Source organism: Denticeps clupeoides, chromosome 3, assembly GCF_900700375.1.
Source record: "Denticeps clupeoides chromosome 3, fDenClu1.1, whole genome shotgun sequence".
In the NCBI taxonomy this organism is placed as follows: Eukaryota; Metazoa; Chordata; class Actinopteri; order Clupeiformes; family Denticipitidae; genus Denticeps; species Denticeps clupeoides.
This window is the reverse complement of record NC_041709.1, coordinates 32,857,064-32,882,640: the sequence shown is the minus strand read 5'-3', so window position 1 is coordinate 32,882,640 and position 25,577 is coordinate 32,857,064. Positions and strand designations below refer to the sequence as shown.

Below are 25,577 nucleotides of genomic sequence, written 5' to 3'. Positions count from 1 at the left end.
GTTTTTGTGGGGACCTTGATGGTCTTCTGTAACCTTGCAGGAAGAAGCCTTGCACATGGTGAGAACCACATCAGTGTTTTGCACACTCATCAGGTCAGGGGTTGTTATTTTCTCTCTCATAATGACAGGGTTCGAGGCCTTGTCGGACCGTTCATCGCGCTCGGTGCATGCCTCTGGAGAATAAACACACACACAGCTCCACACAGGCAGAGATTAAAAGGATGGCAGTCGTGTCAGATGTGGTCTGGGCTCAGATGACAATACGTACACTTTCCTCACCAAATGAGATTATAATTCTCTCAAAATGCTGCATCCCCCCCACCAACACGTTAAATAAACCCTTGACAGTCTCAATCATTTACACTTTTCTATCTTTACTGCACAATCACTCTCTGCTTACTTTATATTCACTGCTTAATTTAAATTGTAAATATTAAGTTATCTTTTTATTTATCTTGTCAGACATCTATTTATCTCTAACTTTCTACACTAGGGCCATGGTTCATGAGGTGGGAGCCAAGTCGTTTTTGGACAGGGGGAGGAAACCGGAGAACCTGGAGGACGAGCCAACACAGGGCGAGCACATGCACAAGGATTGAGCCGGGATTTGAACTCACCGACTTGGAGGTGTGAGGCCATGGGTAAGGGAAACCACCGCACTACACACATTTATTAAAAATAAGTTCAATATAGCCGCAGATTATCCTTTCTTTTCTGAGCTTTCATGCAGCTGATTCTCAAGTAATAGGAGCCACCGTGTTTGTGTGGCGGCCGAGGCGTCATTTAAATGACCAGCGTTTTAGCGAATCAGAATTGCGTCCGTGTTTTCTTCTGACCAATCAGCAGGCTAGTCCCGCCCCCTAACGCGGCCGTCCCGGAACTGCGGGTAAATAAAAGGAGGAAGCGGCGTTGCGGCGCTATGGTGGGTGACGAAACGTTGTCAAACCCAGTGAAAGCTGCTGTTCCGGGCGGCGATACTAACCCGTGTGTCCCCGTTAATTCACCGCAGGAATGCGGCTCCGGTTCTCCCGCGAAGCGGCCGTCCACCGGTCTTGCGCCCGGGAGAGAGGCGGCGGAGGGCGGCGGCGCTGACGTGGTGGGTCGCGGTGTCGTTTCCGCTATAAAAGTCAAAGGGCTGGACGCCCCTACTTTGTGGCAGTTCTGGCGAATCCGTATTTTATAAATATACAGTACCGGCCAAAAGTCTGGACACACCTTCTCATTCAATGTGTTTTCTTCATCTTCATGACCATTTACGTTGGTAGATTCTCACTGAAGGCATCAAAACTATGAATGAACACATGTGGAGTTACGTACTTAACAAAAAGTGGAGACCTGGCCTCCACAGTCACCGGACCTGAACCCAGTCCAGATGGTTTGGGGTGAGCTCTGGGAACTCCTTCAAGACTGTTGGAAAAGCATTTCAGGTGACGACCTCTTGAAGCTCATGGAGAGAATGCCAAGAGTGTGCAAAGCAGTAATCAGAGCAAAGAAACTAGAATATAAAACATGTTTTCACTTATTTATATATATTTTATATATTATAACTCCACATGTGTTCATTTACAGTTTTGATGCCTTCAGTGAGAATCTACCAACTTAAATTGTCATATCATGAGAAAGTGAAGTATGTTTATCGTCATTATCAGAAGCTGCTTGACGAGCTGCTCATTAATATGAGTGAATGGTGAGAATAAACCTTCAGGACTGGTGGAAACCGTCCCCGAGAGTAAAATGCTGCCACCACAGGGTTCTGTTTATTACATAATCTACATTTACAGCATTTACCAGACGCCTTTATCCAGAGTCTCTTACAATGAGCAGTGACGGGGACAGTTCCCCTGGAGACACGGCCCGTAACTTATTAAAAAACGTAAAATACTCGCCCCTAAACCAGAAGACCTCAGTCCCAGATTCAGACTTCACATGCTGCCGTTGTGTCACTTAACCCTGAAGATGAGATTTGCTGGCCCTCAGAGACTTTTGACCCTCAAATGTCACCTTGACGTTTGACCAACTGTTTCTCGAGGTGTTCTGTACTGGAACGGACAATTTGAGGGCCGAATATCCAAGGTGCTATAAAAGACGTTCTGAGCTAGCAGCGTCCGCCCAGCCCGTTTCATCATTCTGTATTACCGCCATTCCCTCGTGTCCATAGAGGACCACGTCCAACGCTAAACACGCTATCAGCAATTGAGTTCAAGTCTTCCGATGAGGGAGAGAAGCAAAGACCTAAATTCCTTTTTGGTTGAGACAGAACATCACGGGCCTGGTCAGTGTGTTCTCCTCAAAACTAAACCAAAACGCCAAAACATTGCTGTAGTATTTTTATTTGTCCTAGTATTTAAGACTGATACTCAGATAATGTGGAACATCATTTAATTTCAATCTATTTAAAAAAGTTTTGCAGACTTTTGAAACACGGCTACCTCTCGCGATGCAAAATCTTTTTTTTTTTTTTTTTTAATGAAATTCTAAGCAAATTATTATCATAACCCAGACATTCAAAGTTCACTTTATATGTGTTGTGTTGAATGGTGCATCAGGCTTAATTAAAATATTCATACTATGCACCACATTTGAACCATTAGTACTGGCTCTCATATGTTAAACTTGACAGCACTCATGTGGCTTTTAGACGAGTGACGTTGTTGTCCCGCGCATCGCACCGTCTTGGTCGTTTTAGTTGCACGTATTGGTGTTGCACAGTTTTGACACCCGTTCTTCATTGAAATATTTGGTGTAGTAGTTTTGTCCGAGTTCTTGTAGAGTGGACCGAATCTAATAGTGGAAGTTGGTTTAACGAGTGAGACTAGTTTCTGTCCCGCGCATCACGTGGAAAGTTTTCAAACTGCTTGTTGCTTTTGTTATAACTTTGTATTAAAGTTCCAAAAAGCGCGACAGGTAGTCCGTACACATCACACTTGGCAGTTCTGAACGCTGGTTGTGGGGGAAAAAAGGTCAGGATGGCCGAGCGGCCTGAGGCACTGCGTTCAGGTCGCAGTCTCTCCTGGAGACGTCTGTTCAAAATCCCACTTCTGACACCTGACACCTGGGCATCTGTCATGGCTGCCCACTGCTCACCAAGGCTGGTGGTTAAATGCAGAGGACACATTTCGTTGTGTCACCGTGTGCTGTGTTGTTTATCACAATGACAATCACTTCACTTTCAATTATCGTGTTATCAAAGTGTCCCGTGCATCACGTAGAGACATGTCCAACTGCTGATTCTGGATTTTTCCTAATTGATGTTATAAAATGATGGCAGTCCGTAATCTCTAATTAGGGTGAAGTAAGTAGAAATTGGAAATCTCTGTCTGTCTGCAGTCAGTGGTCCTGCCTGTGTACAACGCCGCCTGCTGGATGGAGGAGTGTTTGCAGTCCGTCCTGCACCAGGATTTCGAGGGCAGAATGGAGCTGTCCGTGTTTGACGACGCTAGTACGGTAAGAATCCACCCAGCCTATTGTTTTGTTCCTCGTTTATGCCCATCTTGCTCATCTCCTGTCATCTGCCCTTTATGGTATCTTCACTCACTGAGCTGTGCTCGCCACAGACGCCACCGGCACCACTTTTTAACGAGACTGTTTATACCGCCGCCAGAAAACCATCAGGCATCGTCATTATGATATAATCTGTCCACGTGTGCATCGCGATGCATCGATTATATCCTTCATTTCAACACCCCTACAGATATCCCACTGCTGCTACTGTGCAATAACTTGCCAGACATGCAATAGTTTCACTCCATTGCCCCTTTATATACTAAATATAATATATTTTCTTATGAAAGTGAAGTTATTGTCATTGTCATGCACAGCACATGGTGACAACAAATTGTGTCCTCTGCTTTTAACCATTGCCCTTGGTGAGCAGTGTGTTGGGACAGTGTTTTGCTCAGTGGCACCTTGGCGGATTCGAACCGGCAACCTTCTAATTACCTCTTCCTTAACCTCTAGGCCAGTGGTGGCCTAGCGGTTAATGAAACGTCGAATCCCGATCTGCCAAGGTGCCACTCAGGTGTCACTGAGCAAAGCACCGTCCCCACACACTGCTCCCTGGGCACCTGTCATGCAGAGGACAAATTTCACTGTGTGCACCGTGTGCTGTGCTGCTGTGTATCACATGTGACTATTACTTCACTTTTAATTATTATTGTTTTTTTTGTACTGTCTGTACTTGTACTCTTGTATTGTCTTTTTATATTTGCACATCTGTGGACACGGCAGCGTGTCACAGGCTCAACGTTATATGAGCTGAACTGTGCTTTTGTCATTCTGTGGCAGGAGGCAGCAGTGTGCATGAAGTTTAAAAGCTGTTGCCGATTATTCTTTTTTTTGTGTGTGTGTGTGTGTGTTTAATTTTAATTTATTTATTTATTTATTTATTTATTTTTATTACAGGATGGATCCCGAGCTCTGATCGAGAGCTGGAGGGAGAGTTTTGAGAAACGGGGAGTTTCCGTGGTGATATCAGGCCATAATTCAGCTAAGCCCAAAGGAGGTCAGTGAGTCAGCGTGCGTGTGTGTGTGTGTGGTGTGTGTGTGTGGTATCTCCACACCCTCGCACTGATAATGCATCGGGAAAGATTTTGCCGTCGAATGCTATATTGTGATTTATTCTACGCATTCCAGCTCACGTTCATTTCTGTGCTCGCTAATTCATTTTTTGGTTGATGCAATGTGACTAAACTTGTTGTATTGTTCCCAAAGTACACATTTTCACGTTGTGTATGTGTGTCCTGCCGTTTTGGTCATTTTATGACGCGTTCGAGTTGAAGTCATCTTTTTTTATGACATGCATATTTAAACGGAACAACATTTCTCCATAATCAGGTGCTGCATGTGACATTAAACAAAATTATGATCTGACATAAAGTGCAAGTGTGCAACATGGGACACAGACAGTGCAAGAATAACATTAAGGCAACCCAAACATGTAGACAACGAGAAGACAGACAGCACTAATAATGATTGTGCAAAATGAATGCTTCGCAAAATGGAGAAGTGCAATAAAAGATAATATTAGGGTGGTAGTAGGCCAAAGGTTTAACACGCCTTGCCCAGAAGACCCGGGTTCAAATCCCACTTACTACATTTACATTTACGCCATTTGGCAGATGCCCTTATCCAGAGCGACTTACAACGTGCTTAAGTTACCATCGATGAAGAAATCAATTCCAGTTCATTAATGACCCGAACTATGAAAACATCTATTTTATTCACTCTGTTGTAGATTCTGTACACAAAGTTCGACAACAAGAAAATTACAATTTAATCTAAATATTCTTTAAAGAGGAAGGTCTTGAGGTGTCGTTTGAAGGTGCTCAGTGAGGGGAAGTTCATTCCACCACCAAGGGGCCAAGACAGAGAAGAGTCTAGATGAATGTCTTCCTTTTACCTTCAGAGATGGAGGGATAAGGCGAGCAGTACTGGAGGCTCGGAGTATATGAGGTGCAGTGCGAGGTGTAATAAGGGCTGTGAGGTAGGCTGAGGCTACTCCATGTTTGGCTTTGTAGGCCAGCATCAGTATTTTGAACCTGATGCGTGCAGCTACTGGGAGCCAGTGGAGGGAGCGTAGTAGAGGGGTGGTGTGGGACAATTTGGGAAGGTTGAAGATTAGTCGTGCTGCTGCATTTTGTATGAGTTGTAGAGGTCGGATGGTACATAGAGGTAGACCAGCTAGAAGGGAGTTACAGTAGTCCAGTCTTGAGATTACTAAGGACTGAACCAGTAGTTGGTGGCCTGGGCTGACATAAGGACAGATTCGTCTGATATTGTAGAGAAGGAATCTACATGAGAGGGAAAGATTGCTGATGTGAGTCGAGAAGGAGAGTTGGTTGTCTATTGTTACACCAAGGTTGCAGGCTGTTGTAGAAGGTGAGAGCTGCGAGTTGTCTAGGTAAATAGCAAGATCCTGATGTGTTGAAGAATCTGCTGGAATGAATATTAGTTCAGTTTTGGTGGGATTGAGTTGGAGGTGATGGGCTGCCATCCAAGACGAGATATCGGTTAGACATGCAGAGATTTTGGAAGCAGCATGTAGATCAGAGGGAGGAAAGGAGAAGAGGAGTTATGTGTCGTCAGCATAGCAGTGGTAGGATAATCCATGTGAGGAAATTACCTCACCAATTGATCTTGTGTAGAGGGAGAAAAGGAGAGGACCTAGTACTGAGCCTTGAGGGACACCAGTGGAGAGTCTACGTGAGGTAGAGGTGGATCCTTTCCAAGTTACTTGGTAAGGTCGCTCATCAATGTGTCCCTGAGCAAGACACTTAACCCTGAGTGTTTCCAGGGGGGACTGTCCCTGTAACTACTGATTGTAAGTTGCTCTGGATAAGGACGTCTGGTAAATGCAGTAAATTTAAAATGGAAATGTATTTTCTAGACATAAAAGAGGTTGTGCTTGTCAGACCAAAGTGTCTGATGGCTTGTGGAAAGAAGCTATTTCACAGTCTGACAGGGTGGGCCCGGATGCTTCGGTACCTTTTTCCGGATTGTAGGAGGGTGAGGAGTCCATGTGATGGGTGTGTAGAGTCCTTCACAATGCTGGAGGTTTTCCTGATGCACCGTATGTGGTAAATGATCGTTATGGAGGGAAGAGAGACCCCGTTGATCTTCTCAGCTGTCCTCACGTTCCGCTGTAGGGTCTTGTTGTCCGATATGGTGCAGTTCCCAAAGCAGACAGTGATGCAGCTGGTTAGAATGCTCTCAATAGTCTTGTGAAGCAGGAACAAAAAGGCCAAACACACCCGGTGTAGTGAAGGAAAAAAGGTGCTGAATTATTTACAGTGCAGGAAGTGGTCAGAAATTCTGAAGAAAAACAAAACCGGCCATCGTAGGCATCTATATATACACACGTGGACAAAATTGTTGGTACCCTTCAGTCAATGAAAGAAAAACTCACAATGGTCACAGAAATAACTTTAATCTGACAAAAGTAATAATAAATAAAAATTCTATGAAATTTAACCAATGAAAGTCAGACATTGATTTTCAACCATGCTTCAACAAAATTATTTCAAAAAATAAACTCATGAAACAGGCCTGGACAAAAATGATGGTACCCCTAACTTAATTTTTTGTTGCACAACCTTTTGAGGCAATCACTGCAATCAAACGATTCCTGTAACGGTCAATGAGACTTCTGCACTTCTCAGCAGGTATTTTGGCCCACTCCTCATGAGCAAACTGCTCCAGTTGTCTCAAGTTTGAAGGGTGCCTTTTCCAGACGGCATGTTTCAGCTCTTTCCAAAGATGCTCAATAAGATTGAGGTCAGGGCTCATAGAAGACCACTTTAGAAGAGTCCAATGTTTTCCTCTTAGCCATTCTTGGGTGTTTAGCTGTGTGTTTTGGGTCATTGTCCTGTTGCAAGACCCATAACCTGCGACTGAGACCAAGCTTTCTGACACTGGCCAGCACATTTCTCTCTAGAATCCCTTGATAGTCTTGAGATTTCATTGTACCCTGCACAGATTCAAGACACCCTGTGCCAGATGCAGCAAAGCAGCCCCAGAACATAACAGAATCTCCTCCATGTTTCACAGAAGGGATGGTGTTCTTTTCTTGATATGCTTAATTTTTCCATCTATGAAGATAGAGCTGGTGTGCCTTGGCAAAAAGTTCAATTTTTGTCTCATCTGTCCATAGGATATTTTTGTGGCTTGTCCACATGTAGTTTGGCAAATTCCAGTCTGTTTTTTTTATGATTTGTTGGTGTCCTCCTTGGTCGTCTCCCATGAATTCCACTTTGGCTCAAACATCGATGGATGGTGCGATCTGACTGATGTTCCTTGAGCTTGAAGTTCACCTTGGATCTCTTTAGAAGTTTTTCTGGGCTCTTTTGTTACCATTCGTATTATCCGTCTCTTTGATTTGTCATCAATTTTCCTCCTGCGGCCACGTCAAGGGAGGTTGGCTACAGTCCCATGGATCTTAAATTTCTGAATAATATGTGCAACTGTAGTCACAGGAACATCAAGCTGCTTCGAGATGGTCTTATAGCCTTTACCTTTGACATGCTTGTCTATAATTTTCTTTCTAATCTCCTGAGACAACTCTTTCCTTCGCTTCCTCTGGTCCATGTTGAGTGTGGTACACACCATGTCATCAAACAACACAGTGACTACCTGGAGCCCTATATATAGGTCCACTGACAGATTACAAGATTGTAGACACCTGTGATGGACACACCTTGGATTAACATGTCCATTTGGTCACATTATTTTCAGTCTTTTCTAGGGGTACCATCATTTTTGTCCAGGCATGTTTCGTGAGTTTTTTTTGTTTGTTTGTTTGTTTTTAAATAATTCTGTTGAAGAATGGTTGAAAAGCAATGTCTGACTTTTATTAAAATTTCATAAAGGTTTTATTTATTATTACTTTTGTCAGATTCAAGTTATTTTTGTGACCATTTTCAGTTTTTATTTCATTGACTGAAGGGTACCAACAATTTTGTCCATGTGTGTATATATATATATATATAGATAGATAGATATGACAAAAGATACAGATTCACAACTTCACAGCAAGCCGTTACACTAATGCCCCTCTATGCCTGAACCACCAACATGACCCTGACCCCCGGACTATTACGCTGTCCCCCTGAATGCACCCCACAATCATCGCGTAGTTGGGTGAGCAGGAGGTCATAATCAGGTCAACTCGAGATTTCTATATATTTCCATTTATGTTTATGCCATTTCATGACCAGCCTCTCGAAGCACTTCGTCATGACGGGTGTAGGTGCGTCGGGACCTGAGAGGCCGTTTTGCCGGACACGAATGTAGAGTTTTCGATGGTTTTTCTTGTTTTTCTGACGTATGCTTGGCTTTCTGGTCTTCATCCTCCACCCTGGCGCAGCTGCTGGCTCCGGAGTTAGTCGGCCAACGCAATTAAAAGCCGCTTTTAATTTCTCCAGCTCTGATCCTGATCTCCCACCTCGCGCCCTGGTTCTCCGCGCAGACATAATTAATTACGGGCGGGGAGAGAAATGGATCCTCCGGCCTCAAAAAACCATCCCGCCGGGGCCCTGGGTGCAGTTAGAGTTTAACCCTGAAACAATAATGCGGCCACCCTTTTAATCACACACACACACACACACACACACACACACACACACACACACACACACACACCGAGAATGATGAGAAAAGCTCCTCTTGTGTTTCCCCCTCAGCCCGTAATGACTTTTTAATGAAAGTTTGATTTGAATTCCAGCTTTTCCTGCGTAACGTGCGTTGGGATCCGGCCAGGGCGGCTTATCGTAACAGGAGTCCGAGAGGAGGCAGGCATGAGAATGCGGGCCGTCTGATAGGCCCGTGCTTGTTGCCGTAACGACAGATAAAAGTTGGGGTGTTTGTGGTTGCTCGTCAATAAACGCACACCTTACTAAATCGATGCTGTGTTTGTGTGTGTGTTTTCTTTTTGTCCATCTCTCCTTTTTTTTTAGTTGGGTTTGCTAAGAACCAGGCCGTGTCCCAGAGTTCTGGACGCTACCTCTGCTTTCAGGACGCGGTGAGTGAGACAGAGAGAGAGAGTTGGCATCTGTACTATACTATAAATACTGTACTGAAGATCATTAACACACACACACACACACACACACACACAGGGAAGCAGCAGCAGGTGGATCCTACCAGGTTGGAAGTGTTTGACAGTCCTGCCAGACGAAAATGATGAACGAGAGCTGGGATTTGTGAATGAGCCGAGTCAATGAATTCCATCGTACTGTGTTACCTGTGTGTGTGTGTGTGTGTGTGTGTGTGTGTGTGTGTGTGTGTGTGTGTGTGATGATCGCTCACTTTCTACAGTGAGTGTGTAACTAAACAAAGACCTGCTCTGCATCAGCGCTGATTAGCCTGGAAAAGCGCACACACACACACACACACACACACACACACTGACATTTTTATACAGCATTGTGGCTCTGTTTCAGAAGGGAGTCTCAGTTCTGTTCTAGAAGCGTTTGCTGTTCTGTTTGGTTCTACTCGGTGGTGGCCAGTGGTGGCCCAGCGGTTAAGGAAGCGGCCTCGTAATCAGAAGGTTGCCGGTACCAATCCCGATCCGCCGAGGTGCCATTGTCATGGCTGCCCACTGCTCACCAAGGGTGACGGTTAAATACAGAGGACAAATTTCACCGTGTCACTGTGTGCTGTGCTGCTGTGTCTCACAATGACAATCGCTTCACTTTCACTTGACTCTGGTTCACTTGAAGTGGTTTCTGCTACAAGTTCATTGTTTTATTGAACCATTTATTCTGATGTCCTCTGGATCCTGAAGACAAGGAGGACCTGGGCTTGGTCATGTTTCATTGTGAAGAAAATCAGAGTTTCAGCGATGTACATAAATCCTCAATGTAGCTGTGTGTGTGTGTGGTGTGTGTGTGTGTGTGTGTGTGTGTGTGTGTGTGTGTGTGTGTGTGTGTGTGTGTTCTGTTACTGTCATGTGAAATCTCTCCCAGGCTTCCTAGGAAGCCACAACACTTTCAGGGCCACGAGAAACACTGATTGCACGCGTTTCTCAGGCTGCGTATCTTCATCACACACACACAAAACACCCTTTCACACGGGTGTGGGAATCATCATCGTCGTCATCATCATCAGCCGACCTTCACGCCGAGACCTTGTCTCGAAAGAGTCTGACAGCGAAGTGGTTGTCATGGTGGAACAGGTCCGTCCCCACACACTGCTCCTTTCCTGGCTGTCCACCGCTCACCAAGGGGACGGGTTCCATTCAGAGTGACATTTTCGGCAGAAACTAGGAGAAATGTGGGGAGTTTTGAACGACTTACAGCACAGTCCCAATAGTCAAATCTTCATTTTTTGTGTTAGAAAAAGAGCCTCTTTCCCCCACAATAAGCCCTTCTGGTACCAATGTCCTGTCCTAGCTTTGCGCCAGTGTTGTTGCAGGCCAGACATTTCGGCAGCAAGACCTTCTGTGATAAATGAGCCCCCGTTTGCGAAACCTGCCTGGAAGCCATCAGGCGGTTTATGGGTTTGTCCCTCCAGCCGACGATGGGTGAGTCTGGCCTGGATGTTGTGTTCGGTCCGGTCGTGTTGGTGTCCGCGTTGGTCCCCGGGATCGTCCACTCTGCCTGATGTCCAGTTTGTCTCTCTCTCGGTGCACACGGCCTGAAAACAGGTATTCATTCATTTATTTGGTTTGGGACCTTGACACTGACCCCTGGTGGTCAGGAGTACACACTACAGATTACGACGTCCAACTATATCAGCACAAAATGATTTATATTTTTTATATTTAAATGATATTTATATTAAACTTAGTAAACTTGCCTTTGATATAATAGTTTAGGTTTAGGGGTATTGTGATTCCCCAAATCCCAATAATGTAAAAGCGAGGAAAGTTTGGGTGGGGCCTATAGTGGTTCATTCTTATATCAACACACTACTATTTAGCTACACTCCTGCAAGCCCTCTCAGATGTGCAAATGAAATGAGACAAAAAATTCCCTCTTCACGGGGTCTCCGATCCCAATCGACTTTTCTCCTTTGTTGTCCCTGGCTGGTGGAACAACTTGCCCGACTCCATTCGACTAGACGAGACTACTACCGCCTTTAAGAAGCAGCTGAAAGCCCACTTGTTCAAAAAGTATTTCAGACAAATCTAACACTTACACACGCACATGCACACACACTGCACAAAATTTAAAAAATTCATCTAGCACTTAACAACTCCCTGGCATGTTCTATTCCTGACAAGTTGGGCCTTATCAGGGCTCTTAGTTTTGTAACTCAGAATCTATTGAATCCAAATGAGAATTGCTGGTGTCTTCCTCTTGTAAGTCGCTTTGGATAAAAGCGTCTTCCAAGTACAGTAATGTGGCCGTTATCTTCTTGTAGTTAACGGCCTGTATGTTCATGTCTTCATTGGCTCTCGTTCTACACTCGATTGGATTCGTTCTAGTTTAACCGCGCACGGCAGGTCAGGGTAAGAGTACGTAAGATGGATTCGGCCGTTTGGGTTAAATATTGACTCTGGGGCCTGCTGCTGTGTAGTAAATATGATCCCACGGTGGGAGCGCTCCGGGCGGATATTTATTGAAGCTGCATTCCTGCTGCATGCGGTTGTTCCCGGGCAAGGCCGCGTCCGCGATTCTTTACGTGGGAACGTCTGGAATCCTTCGGTCTTTTCTTCCTTTCTGTGCAGAGAGGTGCAGTAGTGAATATTTATACACACTCACACACACATTATACCCTCTGATGTTTCCCACACACACACACACCCCAGTCGTTTGATTGTCTCAACCCTGTTTATAGTGTGTGGAGTGTGACGGTCACTGCTGTGATGTCATTCTGCTGTCTGGGTTCCAGGATGATGTCATGATGCCAGCAAGAGTCCGGATGCAGTATGAGATGGCTGAACACCACCCTGACGCTGTGAGTTGTGTACACACACACACACCCCTACTTTCTGCTGCAGTCATAGATACACAGATACTAGTTTTCTACAGCTGTGCTTGTGAACGTTTGTGAAAAGGCTCTAGGGATTTTTCCCTCCCCCTTTTTATATGGGGCAGCGGGAAAGGAAGTGGACTCACGATGGGAAGGTTGCGGGTTCAAATCCCGGACCACTGAGGTGCCACCGAGCAAAGGACCGTCCCCACGCACTGCTCCCCGGGCAGCTGTCATGGCCGCCCACTGCTCACCAAGGGTGATGTTTAAATGCAGAGGACACATTTCACAGTGTGCACCGTGTACTGTGCTGCAGCGTTTCACAATGACAATCTCTCTCTCCATCACTTAATCACATCACTCCTTGAGTCTGAGCTGTATGTTCTGATTCAGAACTGGACAGATTTGTTGTACACAGCCAGATGGTCTCCAAAGTTCAAGAGCCTGTTCTACTGGTTCCGGTTCCGTGACCATTCGCTGTGGTTATATCAGGGAACAGAAAGGAACAGTTTCAACGTGACTATGGCTGAATGACCCCCGACGTGGGGGTAAGAGGTCGTGTGGTCGGAGGGCCGGCAGACGGGAGCCCGGTGGCTGGAAGTATAAACACGCGCGGTTGCGGCGGCTTAGCGTTGGAAAGGGGGAGACCTGAGAGCGCGTGGGTGGCCCGTCGCCGCGCATTACCCAAAATACCCTTCTGCCTGGCACAAGCCGAGGTCAGCAGAGGGCAAGAAGTGTTGCCGCGGAGACGGTGGCAGGAAACGAGAGGGAAAGCTCCGGCCACGCAGCCGTCGGCTCGCGGCTATTTATGGGTTTGTTTTTGTAAAAACTGCCGGGACTGCTGAATATAGGACGCGAAAAGCCCCGCCCCCGCCCTGAGTCCCCCACAAAGGACACTGTAGTACACTAATAGACAGTTCTTATTTACCTGTTTTGTTGGGACAAAAATGAGAGAAATTCAACTTTTAATTGAAAGTGAAGTGAAACACTGCAGCACAGCACACGGTGCACACAACGAAATGTGTCCTCTGCTTTTATCCCATCACCCTTGATGAGCAGTGGGCAGCCATGACTGGCTCCCGGGGAGCAGCGTGTGGGGACGGTGCTTTACTCGGTGGCATTTTGGCATTCAAACCGGCAACCTTCTGATTACGCTTCCTTAACCGCTAGGCCACCACCGCCTCAAATGTGTTGGAATAAATGTGTTCAGAAAACAAAACCAAATTCAACAGAACACCATAGCCAGAGTCCTACTAGAACCTTGCCTGGAACCAAGATCCATCATCTGATGAAACAATAAAGGATCTCGTGAAAAGTGTGTGTGTGTGTGTGTTGTATGAGAAGTAGAAGTAGGCGGGGGAAGTCGTGTGTGTGTGTGTGCGTGTGTGTTTGTGTGTGTAAGGCGACCGCTGGATTGGTTATTTTCGACTCGCTCCTTAGGGCATCTCAGGGTCGCCTCTCAGGCGTCCGTTAGACGGCACGCTGTGTGTGCTTGCGCGCGTGTGTTTGTGTGTACAGTGTGCCGGGAATGTGTGTGTGTGTGTGTGTGTGGTGATTGATTGTGACACCCTTCCATTGGCTTAGATCGAGTGACCGGAGTTCTGGAACTTGTAACCTGTAATTCCCCCTTCCGTGTCATTGGCAGTAACACACACACACACACACACACACACACACGGGATAGGGCTGAAGAGTGAAACATGGCAGAAATATAAAAAAAAAAAAGAGGGCAGACTTCAGCAGCACAGCTTATCATCATAACTGTTATTATTATAAAGCGCTGTGTGTTTAATATAAAAACAGAAATAAAGATGATTCAGCAAAGTTAAAGGTTCGATTTAAACAGCGTAAATGTGCAAAGTTAAGTTTTGAATGTTGTTATTATAGGATCACAGAAAGTGTTTATTCTTTTGTCCCACTTTTTGTCCCTCAGTGCCACTGAGGTGCCACTGAGCAAAGCACCGTCCCCACACACTGCTCCCCGGGCACCTGTCATGGCTGCCCACTGTTCACTCAGGGTGATGGGTTAAATGCAGATGACAAATTTCACTGTGTGCACCGTGTGCTGTGCTGCTGTGTATCACATGTGACAATCACTTCACTTACTTTCTTCTTATACAAATCAACACCAGGATGCATGCTGGACCATGACTCTCACATGTAAGGTGGTTCCGGGCTGGGAAATTCTCTGGGTGTAAAAAGTATGAGAAACGGGAGGTAACCTTTCCCCCTATGACATCATAAAGGGACAAATTCCAGATCCGGCCGTCAGAAGCAACCTACATATATTTACAGCATTTACCAGACGCCCTTATCCAGAGCGACTTGCAATCAGTAGTTACAGGGACAGTCCCCCCGGGAGCAACTGAGGTTTAAGTGTCTTGCTCAGGGACACAATAGTAGTAAGTGGGATTTGAACCTGGGTCTTCTGGGTCATAGGCGAGTGTCTAACCCACTAGGCCACTACCACCCATAGCAGAATGACCAAAGCACTCTATACACCTATCGCAATTTCTAGCCACTGCGGGACCATAGACCGGCTCGGGGGAACTTTAAATAAGAAATGAACGTCGTTGTTGTTTTTGTTATTACTCTTAAACAGATTGTGGGTTGCCGGGTGCGCCGGGTTCCGGAGGATTCTACAGTGCGGTACACGCGATGGATCAACTCTCTGAGTCCACAGCAGCTCCTCACCCAGGTAACCTGCCTTCCACAATCAGCAATTCTACTGTAGCTCAGAAAAATCTTTGTCCCGCTATCCACCAGACTCAGGACGACTCGAGGTAAAGACGAACATACCCTTCCTCCTCCTCCTCCTATTCCATTTATAGCTGAAGAAGGAAATGTGATATCAGGAGAAGTCTGGAAGAGTCCCAACGCTGTGGAAGATGGAAGATCCCTGCATCTTTCCTTCCTCTTAACACCTTTAAAATATCGAGTTCTGTCCTTGTCCCAGCATACACACCAAATTAAAGACCAACAGTTTATAGCTGCGAGAAAACGCACGTCGAGTGGCGATTTTCAGAATCATTTCACACGTCATCCCCTGTCGTCGTGTAATGTTACACAGAGTCCGATGCTGAAGGTTCCAGCTCGGTCTCGGGTCCAGTTGGACGTGCGTCGGGACTTTAAATGTCTGATCGTGTGGGATTCTCTCTGCGTGCACTAATTATTTTGTAACTGCTTTTTTAAAACGTTCTCGTGCCATCTGTTCCAAATATTCCTGGCTCAGCCGTGTTAGTGTTGGACATGCGATACGGAGCTCGGTTAACATTCCTGCCACTCAGCACATCTTCAGCTGTGTGTGTGTGTGTGTGTGTGTGTGTGTGTGTGTGTGTGTGTGTGTGTGTGTGTGTGTGTGTGTGTGTGTGTGTGTGTGTGTGTGTGTGTGTGTGTGTGTGTGTGTGTGTGTGTGTGAGTGAGCGAGCGAGCGTGTTGATCTGGACAGGAAAGCGCAGTTGTGTGCTCAGAGGGCGTGTGCCACCAGGTTACCTTGGAAACAGGAAGTGTACCTGTAGACGGTTGTTTTTACAGTAACCTACGTTGTAGAGGGCAACACACACACACACACACACTGAAGGAAGCAGGATATTTGAGGTTAGTGGTTCAGTGGAACAGAGTTTGTAATGAGAGTGCAGGTGTGTGTGTGTGTGTGTGTGTGTGTGTGTGTCCAGCACTGTTCATCACCTATCTGCCACAATGACTGCTGTTGTAACAGAACCATGCATCTCAGGCCTGGATTTTCTGTTGAAATCATTCACTCACACACACACACACACACACACACACACACACACACACACTGATCTTTTTCCATTATGCTCAGCTGAAAGACAAACACACACACACAATCAGTTTCACCTCAGCATACATGCATTTCTAATGGATAAAAGATGTGTTTTCCTCTCAGACGCAGAACGCACACACACACTGACACAGGTGTGTGTTGTCACTGTGTGTGTGTGTGTGTGTGTGTGTGTGAGCACACTCGTATGTGTGGCCTGTTCATGTGTGTGAGAGCGATGAGAACCGATTTGCCCGACTTCTCAAGTAGTTGTGAAACACTTGTGAAACCTGTCCAAATACACACACACACACACACACACCATGTATAAACAGATTAAAGCTGGAGGTTCTTTCCCACTGAAGGGTCCAGGGGAGGCTGAGTGAGGAAACGCTCTGTGGGAAAAGCACAGCAGTGGGACGGTGGGTTCGATTTCCTCAGCCCTTATTCCATGTTTTTAATTATTTTCAATCCCAGAAGGGGCAGTGGTGGCCGAGCGGGTAAGAAAACAGTCCTGAACTGACGGGGCCAAAGGGGTACATGCAGGGGGCACGTTCCGATGTGTCACCGCGCGTTTCGCAGTGACCGTTTCAATAATGACGCCTAGTGCTTCATGATCTGAACGCATGTGCCACGCCGTCAAGAGCCACACCTTCTTCTGAGCGCCAGTTCTCTGTGAAACACATGGGCCTGGGCGGAGCTAAAAAGACGAGTCCAACACTAACACACGCACATGCACACACACTGCACAAAATGTAAAAAAAATAATAACTATGTAATAACATTTTTTACAATTCCCCGGCATGTTCTATTCCTGACAAGCTGGGCCTTATCGGGGCTCTTAGTTTGTAACTCAAAATCTATAGAATCGGAATGAGAATTGCTGGTGTCTTCCTCTTCTAAGTGGCTTTGGATAAAAGCGTCTGCCAAGTAAAGTAAAGGCTGTACTGCCTCCAGCCAGAAGAGGCGTTGGACCTGTGGAGGGTGGTTTGATGGTCCGACATCTCGCTGTCGTCTCACAGGTGTTCACCTCTCACGGCCCGACGGTGGTCATGCCAACCTGGTTCTGCTCGCGGGATTGGTTCCAGCGGGTTGGCAAGTTCGATGAAGGGGGCAAGGTGAGGAAAACGCATTTGAATTGTATTTGTATTTGTTTTATTGCAATTTTTGATATTGTGTTTTTGACATGTTTAGAAAGCATTAGGATGGGTCCATTTTGATCAAATTCAGTTATTTGTCTCATGGTCTCAAACTTAAACAAAAATAAAGTTGTCCTCTGAAAGTGCAGGGTCTCGTGTGTGGTGGTGTCCTAGTGGGTTACAACATTTATTTCTTATATAGCCCATAATCACATACAGTATGTCTCAATGGGCTTTGACAGGCCCTACAGTTGACACCCCAACACACTTGACCCTTCTGCACACAAGGAAAAACTCCACACAAAAAAACTCTAGGAGAGAGAAAAAAGAAAGGAAGAAACGTTGGGAAGGAGTGATACAGAGAGGGACGCCCTTCCAGGGTAGAGTGAACCTGCAAGTGGTGTCAGTGCAGGGTTGGGGATGGTTTGTCCAATAAGAGAAAAAATAAGTCTTACAGTAGTGGAGGTGGAGAAGTCCAGGGTGTAGTCCAGTGTCACAGTGTACATTTACGTGTCCATTATGATGCTACTGGTCCAGTTGAAAATCCCTGAAACTTTAGTTGTTAACTGGCCGGTTAGACACTTGCCTATGAACCAGAAAACCACAAGGTCCCAGGTTCAAACCTCACTTGTGTCCCTGAGCAAGACACTGAACCCTGAGTGTCTCCAGGGGGACTGTCCCTGTAACTACTGATAGTAAGATGCTCTGGATGAGGGTGTCTGATAAATGTACATTTATGTGCATCGGGGTAGTACTAGCGTTCTTTATGAGGTTATGGCCGGGGACGGGACTACGGTGATGCGTCATTTTCAAGGTGGGATACATGGCGGAGAAAAAGGACTCAATGGCCCGACTTACGGGACAAGGGTACGATAGAGAGATAGTAACTGGGCGGAAACAGGATACATACATACATACTCAAACATCAGGTGAACACATGAAAACTCAAAACTGTCGAAAAGAGCACCCCGAAAGTCAGGAGCGTGAGCGTCATCTATTGGGTGGTAAGACACTCGCCTGTGAACCAGAAGACCCGTGGACAAATCCCACTTACTACCATTGTGTCCCCGAGCAAGACACTTAACCCTAATTTGCTCCTAGAGCGATTGGTTTATTATTGCAGAACATCATCCGATGACTGCTCTCTCTGTCCCCGTGCCGCAGGGGGTTCCGGAGGACCTCGTCTTCTTCTACCAGAGTTTACGCCGGGGAGGCGCAGCGCTGCGGGTGGACGAGTGCCTTCTGGCGTACCGCTACCATCCAAACGCGGCTACTCACTCAGTACTGGAGTACGGACACGCACGCACTCACACTTCGCCGGCATCCTGAACGCGTGTGTTAACATCTGTTAATAGAATTGATGAGTTTGAAAAGTGCCGGTGAAGACTGAGTCGGGGGTCTTGAGGTCCCGAGCTGGTGCTCCTGGGTGGGCGGGGTGCCGGAGCAGCTGAGGCTGGCTTCTCCCGCGGCCGGGCAGCTGAGGCTGACTCAGCGCGTGTGTGCACCTCCCGGAGGAAGTGTGTGTTCTCTCCGCGCACATGTCTGCGTTGGGAAACGTGTGGGACGAGGCTCCTCGCCACAGACATCCAAGCTCGGCCTCCCTCCATCCGCCACCTAAATCCCACCGAGGGCGGCGTGGGTAGAACATGCCGGGCAGGACCGTGGATAAATCAAAGCTCTGCTCAGCTTCTCAGAGCTGCCGAAGAACCAGAAGTCCATCAGAACCTGAACGAGGCCAACAGGGGGAGTGTGTGGATTTGGAGGTTCAAGTTCTTCAGAAGTATAACTACACAGTCAGTTAACACACACACACACACACACACCCTCAGAGGTCCTGAGACGACCCCTCTAAACAAAACGGAGGCTCTCCAGCTATATGTGTAGTGATATGAGGAGCCCTCGGGTTTCTGTGGCCAGACATGCTTGGTCAGTGGCCGTACTCATCACTCCTGGGGAATCAAATGTCTGGACTTGCACAATAGCCTGCATTGTGTGGAGAGTGTGTGTTTCTTGGCTGAAGAACCCAACTGCGTGAAGATCCGTCACATTAAGTTGGAAGGTGGAGTCGTTGGCTGCATTAAAATGCAGATTATCTGACTGTAGCCAGACTGCTAACCACATGGCAGTGGGCGGGGCTTCCACTCTTTATCCCTCTAGCCTCATTACCCAATCGGAATGCCAGGTCGGTCTTACGTGTAAAATGTACGTTAAACAAGGAGGCCGAGGGTTCTTGCCGTCTTACTCCTCTCGTCCAGGCCCGTAGGTTCCCTCCCGCTCCGTCTACTCCCTGGCGCCCCTACGCACCAGGCACACCCAATCCAGACTGTTCTGGTTTGCGGTTCCCCTGGTGGAACCATCTGCCAGGGGCTTCCCTCTCCGTTCGGACGGTAGACTGGCATCAGTACTCGCTCTCACGGTCGTCCTGTCGCCCTGAAGCGGGATCGTTGTGGCTTTGGACACCCTAATGGAATTTTAATTAATAAGGACTCGTCACTCGCGCCCTCACGACTCTCCATCGTTTCCCTCTGTCGCGGGCAGCTCCTCGGAGTGCGGCGGGTTGCCTAGCAACGCTGGGCTGTGTGGATGTTTTTCCCGACTGCTCTCCTCCTTGGGGTTGAATCCCTCTGTTGTCGGAATCCCGGGAATGCTTTTTGGGATGTGGGCACTGGAATGCTGCGCTTTTTTCCAGGCGAGCACGCTGAGTGTTCCACGTCTGTGGGGCGCGGATGGAGAAAACCTGAACTTTTGTCGACGGAATACAGGAGGCAAAAAAATTCTATTTTGCACATGACTGTTAATCTTATGCTCATAACGCAATTACTGAACATCTACTGTAGACGGGGTCTTTGCAGATCTTCAAGTCTTAAATTCAATTTTCCAAAATTAGAAATATTTAAATATTGTTAAAAATGACCTTTAAACTCTTAAATCCAGATTTTAAAGGTCTTAAAAACACTGCAGACCCAATGAATCAAATGAAACAGGCCTTCAGTCTATAAATGGAAACGACGTGGGGTGGTCCTAGCCTGTTTGGTGCCCCCCCCCAACTGATCACCACATGCCGCTCCAGCCACTCAGTGGCCGCCACGGTCCCCTCTCCTCGCTCCGCGGCAAATGGAGGGCACCCTTCCTCCCTGCAAGTCGGTGATAGAGAAAAATAAATAAATTGGGGGCAGTGGTGGCCTTGCGGTTAAGGAAGCGGCCCCGTAATCAGAAGGTTGCCGGTTCAAATCCCGATCCGCAAAGGTGCCACTGAGCAAAGCACCGTCCCCACACACTGCTCCCCGGGCGCCTGTCATGGCTGCCCACTGTTCACTCAGGGTGATGGTTAAAAGCAGAGGACACGTTTCGTTGTGTCACTGTGTGCTGTGCTGCTGTGTGTCACAATGACAATCACGTCACTTTACACAATATCAAAAAAATGGAAACGTTGACAAAGGCTTAAAAAAAAAAAAAAAAACAATAATTTGGAAAACTAATATATCAAATAATAATATATTGCTTTAGATAAAATACAATCAATATGGAATTTTAGAAGAGCGTCTGGCCAGTGTGGCAAGTGTCTGCCAAGAATGAAAGGGCCTTAAAATGGATGAAAGTGGTCTGAAAAGAATCTTAATTTATGCTTCCTTAAACCTGCGGATACCCTGTGTACAACAAGTGTGTGTGTGTGTGTGTGTGTGTGTGTGTGTTTGGCTACCGCACCCCATGCAGGACACACGTAGAGGAAATCATCTTTAAATACATCAGAGAACCCAACCCCCTTCACCTCTCATCTCCTCGCTCTCTTCCTCTCATCTGCTTTTTCCTGTTCACTCATCACTCCACCAAACACACACACACACACCCGCGTGATTTAGTCAGATTCTTGAACCCGTGGCCAGTGTGGCCTGCAGAATCCCCCCGACTGCTCCTCACACCTGCCACCACCACCCCCAGTCCGCTGTGCGGGTGTCACCCTCACACACACCCCATCTTCTGTGTCCTCAGGGAAACCATCTGGGGGCTCAGGGTGAACTTCCTGCAGGAGAGGGTCCTCGGCCAATGGGAGTCCTTCACCATATGGAATGCTGGGAAACAGGGGAGGAGGCTGTACAGGAGCTTGAGTTCCACCAATCAGAAGAAGGTGAGCTGTGATGAGATTTTTTTTTTTTTCCCCCCACATATATTAACACATACAATCCCAAGCGAGGACAAATGAGACAAACCCCAGTCTCCCAAGAGGAGAACAAAAAAATATATAAACATAATTGCAAAAGGCCGGACAAGACAGACATACCGGTACATGTGTTATAGACATGTAGAGGTTTCCCGAAAACTGAATCTACCAGCTTCCATGCTTCTGACAAAAGGTTAAAAAGGGTTCCCGTGTTGTTGAGAATCTCTTGGTGTCCCCCTTCATGGTGTAATCGGTGAATTTTATACAGTGTGATAATGTCCGGACCTCCAGACAGACGTTTACATCTGTAACGGTGCAGGAATACACATGACCTCATCCAAGGGCAGGAACTTTATTATAGAGGTTTTTTATAAAGAACCTTTACTGTGATCCTTTAAACGACATTTCTGTGCCCGTGTGGGTGTGGCAGGTCATGGCCTTCTGCGACGTGGACGAGAATAAAATAAAGAAGGGCTTTTACACGTACGAGGAATCGAAGGTTGGTTCACTTGCACACACCTCACTGGATTTGTTCAGAATAACAAGGTTCCTGCATGACTGTGCGTTTCGTTTTCAGGAACGTCCCAAGCCCAGGATTCCCGTTCTGCACTTCAAAGAGTCGTCTCCGCCGTACATTGTGTGTGTGAAGCTGGTGAGTGTGTGTGAATGAGTGTCTGTATCAGCTCGTGATGATCTCAGCTCTGTGATGTTGACAGGAAACTGGGTCCAGGCCTGGAATGCTGGCTAATGACATAATTGCAGCGAGGGCGTGTGCCTCCACACATGCGCGCGCACACACACACACACACACGGACATATACACTGAGGCGTGCCGATATGTGTGATAACAGGAAGTGGACAGGATAAAGGACTGAACACACACACATCCATAAAATCTGTATAACCATAAACCCTCACACACACACACACACACACACACACACACACACGTCCAGACTCCATACACTACACTGCTACTAACTGCCCGTAAACTACAATCTAATCCATCTCGCCACTTATGTAGCAGCCTAGCAGGTAACACACTCGCCTATGAACCAGAAGACCCAGGTTCAAATCCCACTTACTACCATCGTGTCCCTGAGCAAGACACTTAACCCTGAGTGTCTCCAGGGGGGGGACCATCCCTGTAACTACTGACTGTAAGTCGCTCTGGATAAGGGCGTCTGGTAAATGCAGTAAATGTAAATGACAAAAGCCACTCAGGCACGAGAATATGGGGTGATACGCACCTTACGACAAAGACTGCGTTGTCTCATACCTTCCGTTTCTGACTCCGCCATCAGGTATCACTCATTTCCCCGGTGTTGTATCCCATGATAAACATTTACATATGGACACGATGGTAGTAAGTGGGGTTTGAACCCGGGTCTTCTGGTTCATAGGCGAGTGTGTTACCCGCTAGGCTACTACCACCCTAAACGCTCCGCTCTCGTTGGTAGCGGTTCAGACTAGTTTGAAGAATTTATTGTCATTGCACAACAGCACGAGCAGGCTGTGGTGTTTAGCCGTTTTCTTTCTTTTAACAATGATATGTAATGAATTCCTTTTTTTTTCTTGCTTTCTGCCCCGTCTCCCCGTTTTAAGGACATGACGGGTGGAGTTTTGGAGTGTAACTTGCACTCGCTCCATCTGAAGGAAGGCGTGGACTACCATCACTTCAGCTGACTCTGCAGGCCCCAGCGAGGACGGGACTGGGACAGAGGAGGATTCAGCCGAGCCGGCCGGGCTCTTGGGGAGGGTGATACAAGAGAGGACAGAGGAAGCGCTGCGTTGCTGCACACACACACACACTGGTGACCTGGTGTAGCTACAAACTGGGTGTGTTTTTATGCATGTAAATGTTTAAACGGTCTCCTTGCTGGTACCTGTGTGTTTTGAGTAATAAAATTTGGTTTAATTCCATGTGTGTGTGTGTGTGTGTGTGTGTGTGTGTGGAAGGTGGTCTGTGCTGGATCTTAGCGGCTCCCCAAGGTCAACTGTCACGTTCCTCCTGTCAGGCGTGGGTGCGGGTGTCGGGCTGCCTGGCAGGTGACGGGTCAGGGGTCAAAGGTCTCGCTCTAAATGTTTGAAGCAGCGGAAAAGGCCTGAAATTAAAGGGATCGCTGTCCGAATCAGGGTGGGGTGATGGGTGCTTCTAGTTCAAAAGTCGGAATCAGCCCTCCAGAGAGCTTCAAGGTTTAATATGGTGGTGGTATCTTTTTTCGTTCTTTTTTTTTATGAACTTTTTGTCTGTTTTGCTGGTGTAAGTAGAAATTCTTTGGAGGTTTGAGTCTGTTTACTTCAATGAAACCAGATGAAGTATACCAATTTTAGGAAGCCAAAATGTCCGAATTCATTGTAATCGCTCCAGTTCTGTTGCATGGTAGGACATTTAAAGTTTTTTTTTTTTTACTTATATTTAACCCTAAATTCACTTTCTCCTTAGAACTTTTGCTGAGGAGGAAGCAGGTCTGAAGTTGTTTAAAGTCCCCTATTATGAAAATGTAACTTTTTTGTAAGGTTATTTAACATTAATACAAGTTTTAGCCTGTCTGTGGTCTTGCAGTGGCTAGAAATGGCGGTAGGTGTAACTCTTTGCTCATTCTGCTTCACCGTACAGAGCGGCATCTCAGGTGGTCTGATCTGGAATTTGTCCCCTTATGATGTCATAAGGGGAAAGGTTACCTCTCGTTTCTCATGCTTTGTCCGTACAGAGAATTTCCCGCCCCACCCCTAAAACATGTCGTTTCCGACAAACGAATACAGTGGGGCAGTGGTTGCCTATCGGTTAAGGAGCGGCCCCGTAATAAGAAGGCTGCCGGTTTGAATCCCGATCTGCCAATGTGCCACTGAGTCAAGCACCGTCCCCACACACTGCTCCCCGGGCGCCTGTCTGGGCTGCTGTTCAATAAGGGTGATGGTTAAATGCAGAGGACAAATTTCACTGTGTGCACCGTGTGCTGTACTGCTGTATATCACAAGTGACAATCACTTTCACTTCTTCTTCTTCTTAGCTTCTATAGGCCGCTCTCCTCATTGTCCCGCCTCTCTCCTCCTCATTAGCATTTAAAGCCACAGGCTCCGAAACGGCGTGTCCTGGGAAATCTCATTGTGGGACTGGATCAAAGTGGCTGTAATTCAGATACAGTATTAGGGGACCAACTAAGGAAAAAAAGTCACGATAGGGGACCTTTAATACTGAAAGGCATTGCCCCAAAGCGAGGGTTTATGGACAGGCCTAGCCCCGTATGAAGGATTATTACATCATTTTATGTATAATGAAAACACTCAGAGTTGATTTCAGCATGTTTGTGTACCAAGTTTTAAATGAATGCAAACTGTATTGTAATAGTTTTGAATTGTATTTATTCCTTCATGTGTGTGTGAAAGGTCCTCAGGTTGACCTGGAAAGCCACATTTGTTGAAGTTTCTGTCCTTGTTCTCTCTCTCTCTCTCTCTGTGTGTTAGTGTGTGTTTTCGGTGTCTCGTGAAATGTGTTGCACCGGTTGATGCTCGCGAGGGGAATGTGACGGGTCGGTTCTAAAGCCGCGCGCCGCTTTTCTCACGGGAAAGAGTCTCCTACCCAGCAACCGTCGACACTTACGTCTACTGGGAATTATTTTCCGTCAACCTTTTAGTTTAATATTATTTTTCACAACCAATATTAGTCCCGTTTCATGAGCGGTGAATAAATAAATGCACAGGAATAAGCAAGAATTTGACTCAAGTACCTATTATGAACCCAGATAACGATTTACCTGACGTTTTTTAAGATATGTTTTTAAAATCGGATGTTCATTTCACTCTTCAGCATTTTGAAAAGACTTCAACAGAAATATATATATCCGAAATATATATATCATGTCTTCTACGGTAGAAGTAACCCCTCCTAGAAACATACATGCTTATTATACATGCTTATACATGTTTATTACACACACAAATAGCCTATATAGAAGTAAGTAGCTATGAATAAAAATCATATATACAATGTGGCAGGCAAATATCAAGTGTTTGGTGGGATGGGGCTCTTTGGATGTACAGTTCCCTGCACAATCCATATGACAAGAAAACCAGAATTGCC

At 46.5% G+C, this 25,577-nt stretch overlaps 1 protein-coding gene across 2 annotated transcripts; it reads left to right on the top strand.

Moving 5' to 3' along the window:
• The first annotated feature begins 879 nt into the window (after positions 1 to 879).
• Positions 880 to 23,415, top strand: qtgal (queuosine-tRNA galactosyltransferase). Of its 2 annotated transcripts, XM_028972378.1 has the most exons (13): positions 880 to 922; positions 1,010 to 1,096; positions 3,328 to 3,444; positions 4,402 to 4,501; positions 9,450 to 9,514; positions 12,331 to 12,396; positions 15,014 to 15,109; positions 17,218 to 17,313; positions 18,499 to 18,623; positions 21,325 to 21,460; positions 21,924 to 21,992; positions 22,071 to 22,145; positions 23,099 to 23,415. In XM_028972378.1, exons 1-13 carry the CDS (start codon positions 920 to 922, stop codon positions 23,177 to 23,179), a joined length of 1,116 nt encoding a protein of 371 aa, XP_028828211.1. In that variant the 5' UTR covers positions 880 to 919; the 3' UTR covers positions 23,180 to 23,415. The 2 variants fall into 2 exon arrangements, with proteins under 2 accessions (XP_028828211.1, XP_028828212.1); XM_028972379.1 differs by lacking the exons at positions 880 to 922; positions 1,010 to 1,096; positions 3,328 to 3,444; ... (2 more) ...; positions 12,331 to 12,396; positions 15,014 to 15,109 and adding an exon at positions 16,286 to 16,617.
• The last annotated feature ends 2,162 nt before the right edge of the window (positions 23,416 to 25,577 follow it).

Coding starts and splice junctions, on each gene's coding strand:
- qtgal (XM_028972378.1), top strand. Junction 3,445..4,401: donor TGTTTGACGACGCTAGTACG/GTAAGAATCCAC, acceptor TTTTTATTACAG/GATGGATCCCGAGCTCTGAT. Junction 15,110..17,217: donor CACAGCAGCTCCTCACCCAG/GTAACCTGCCTT, acceptor GTCGTCTCACAG/GTGTTCACCTCTCACGGCCC.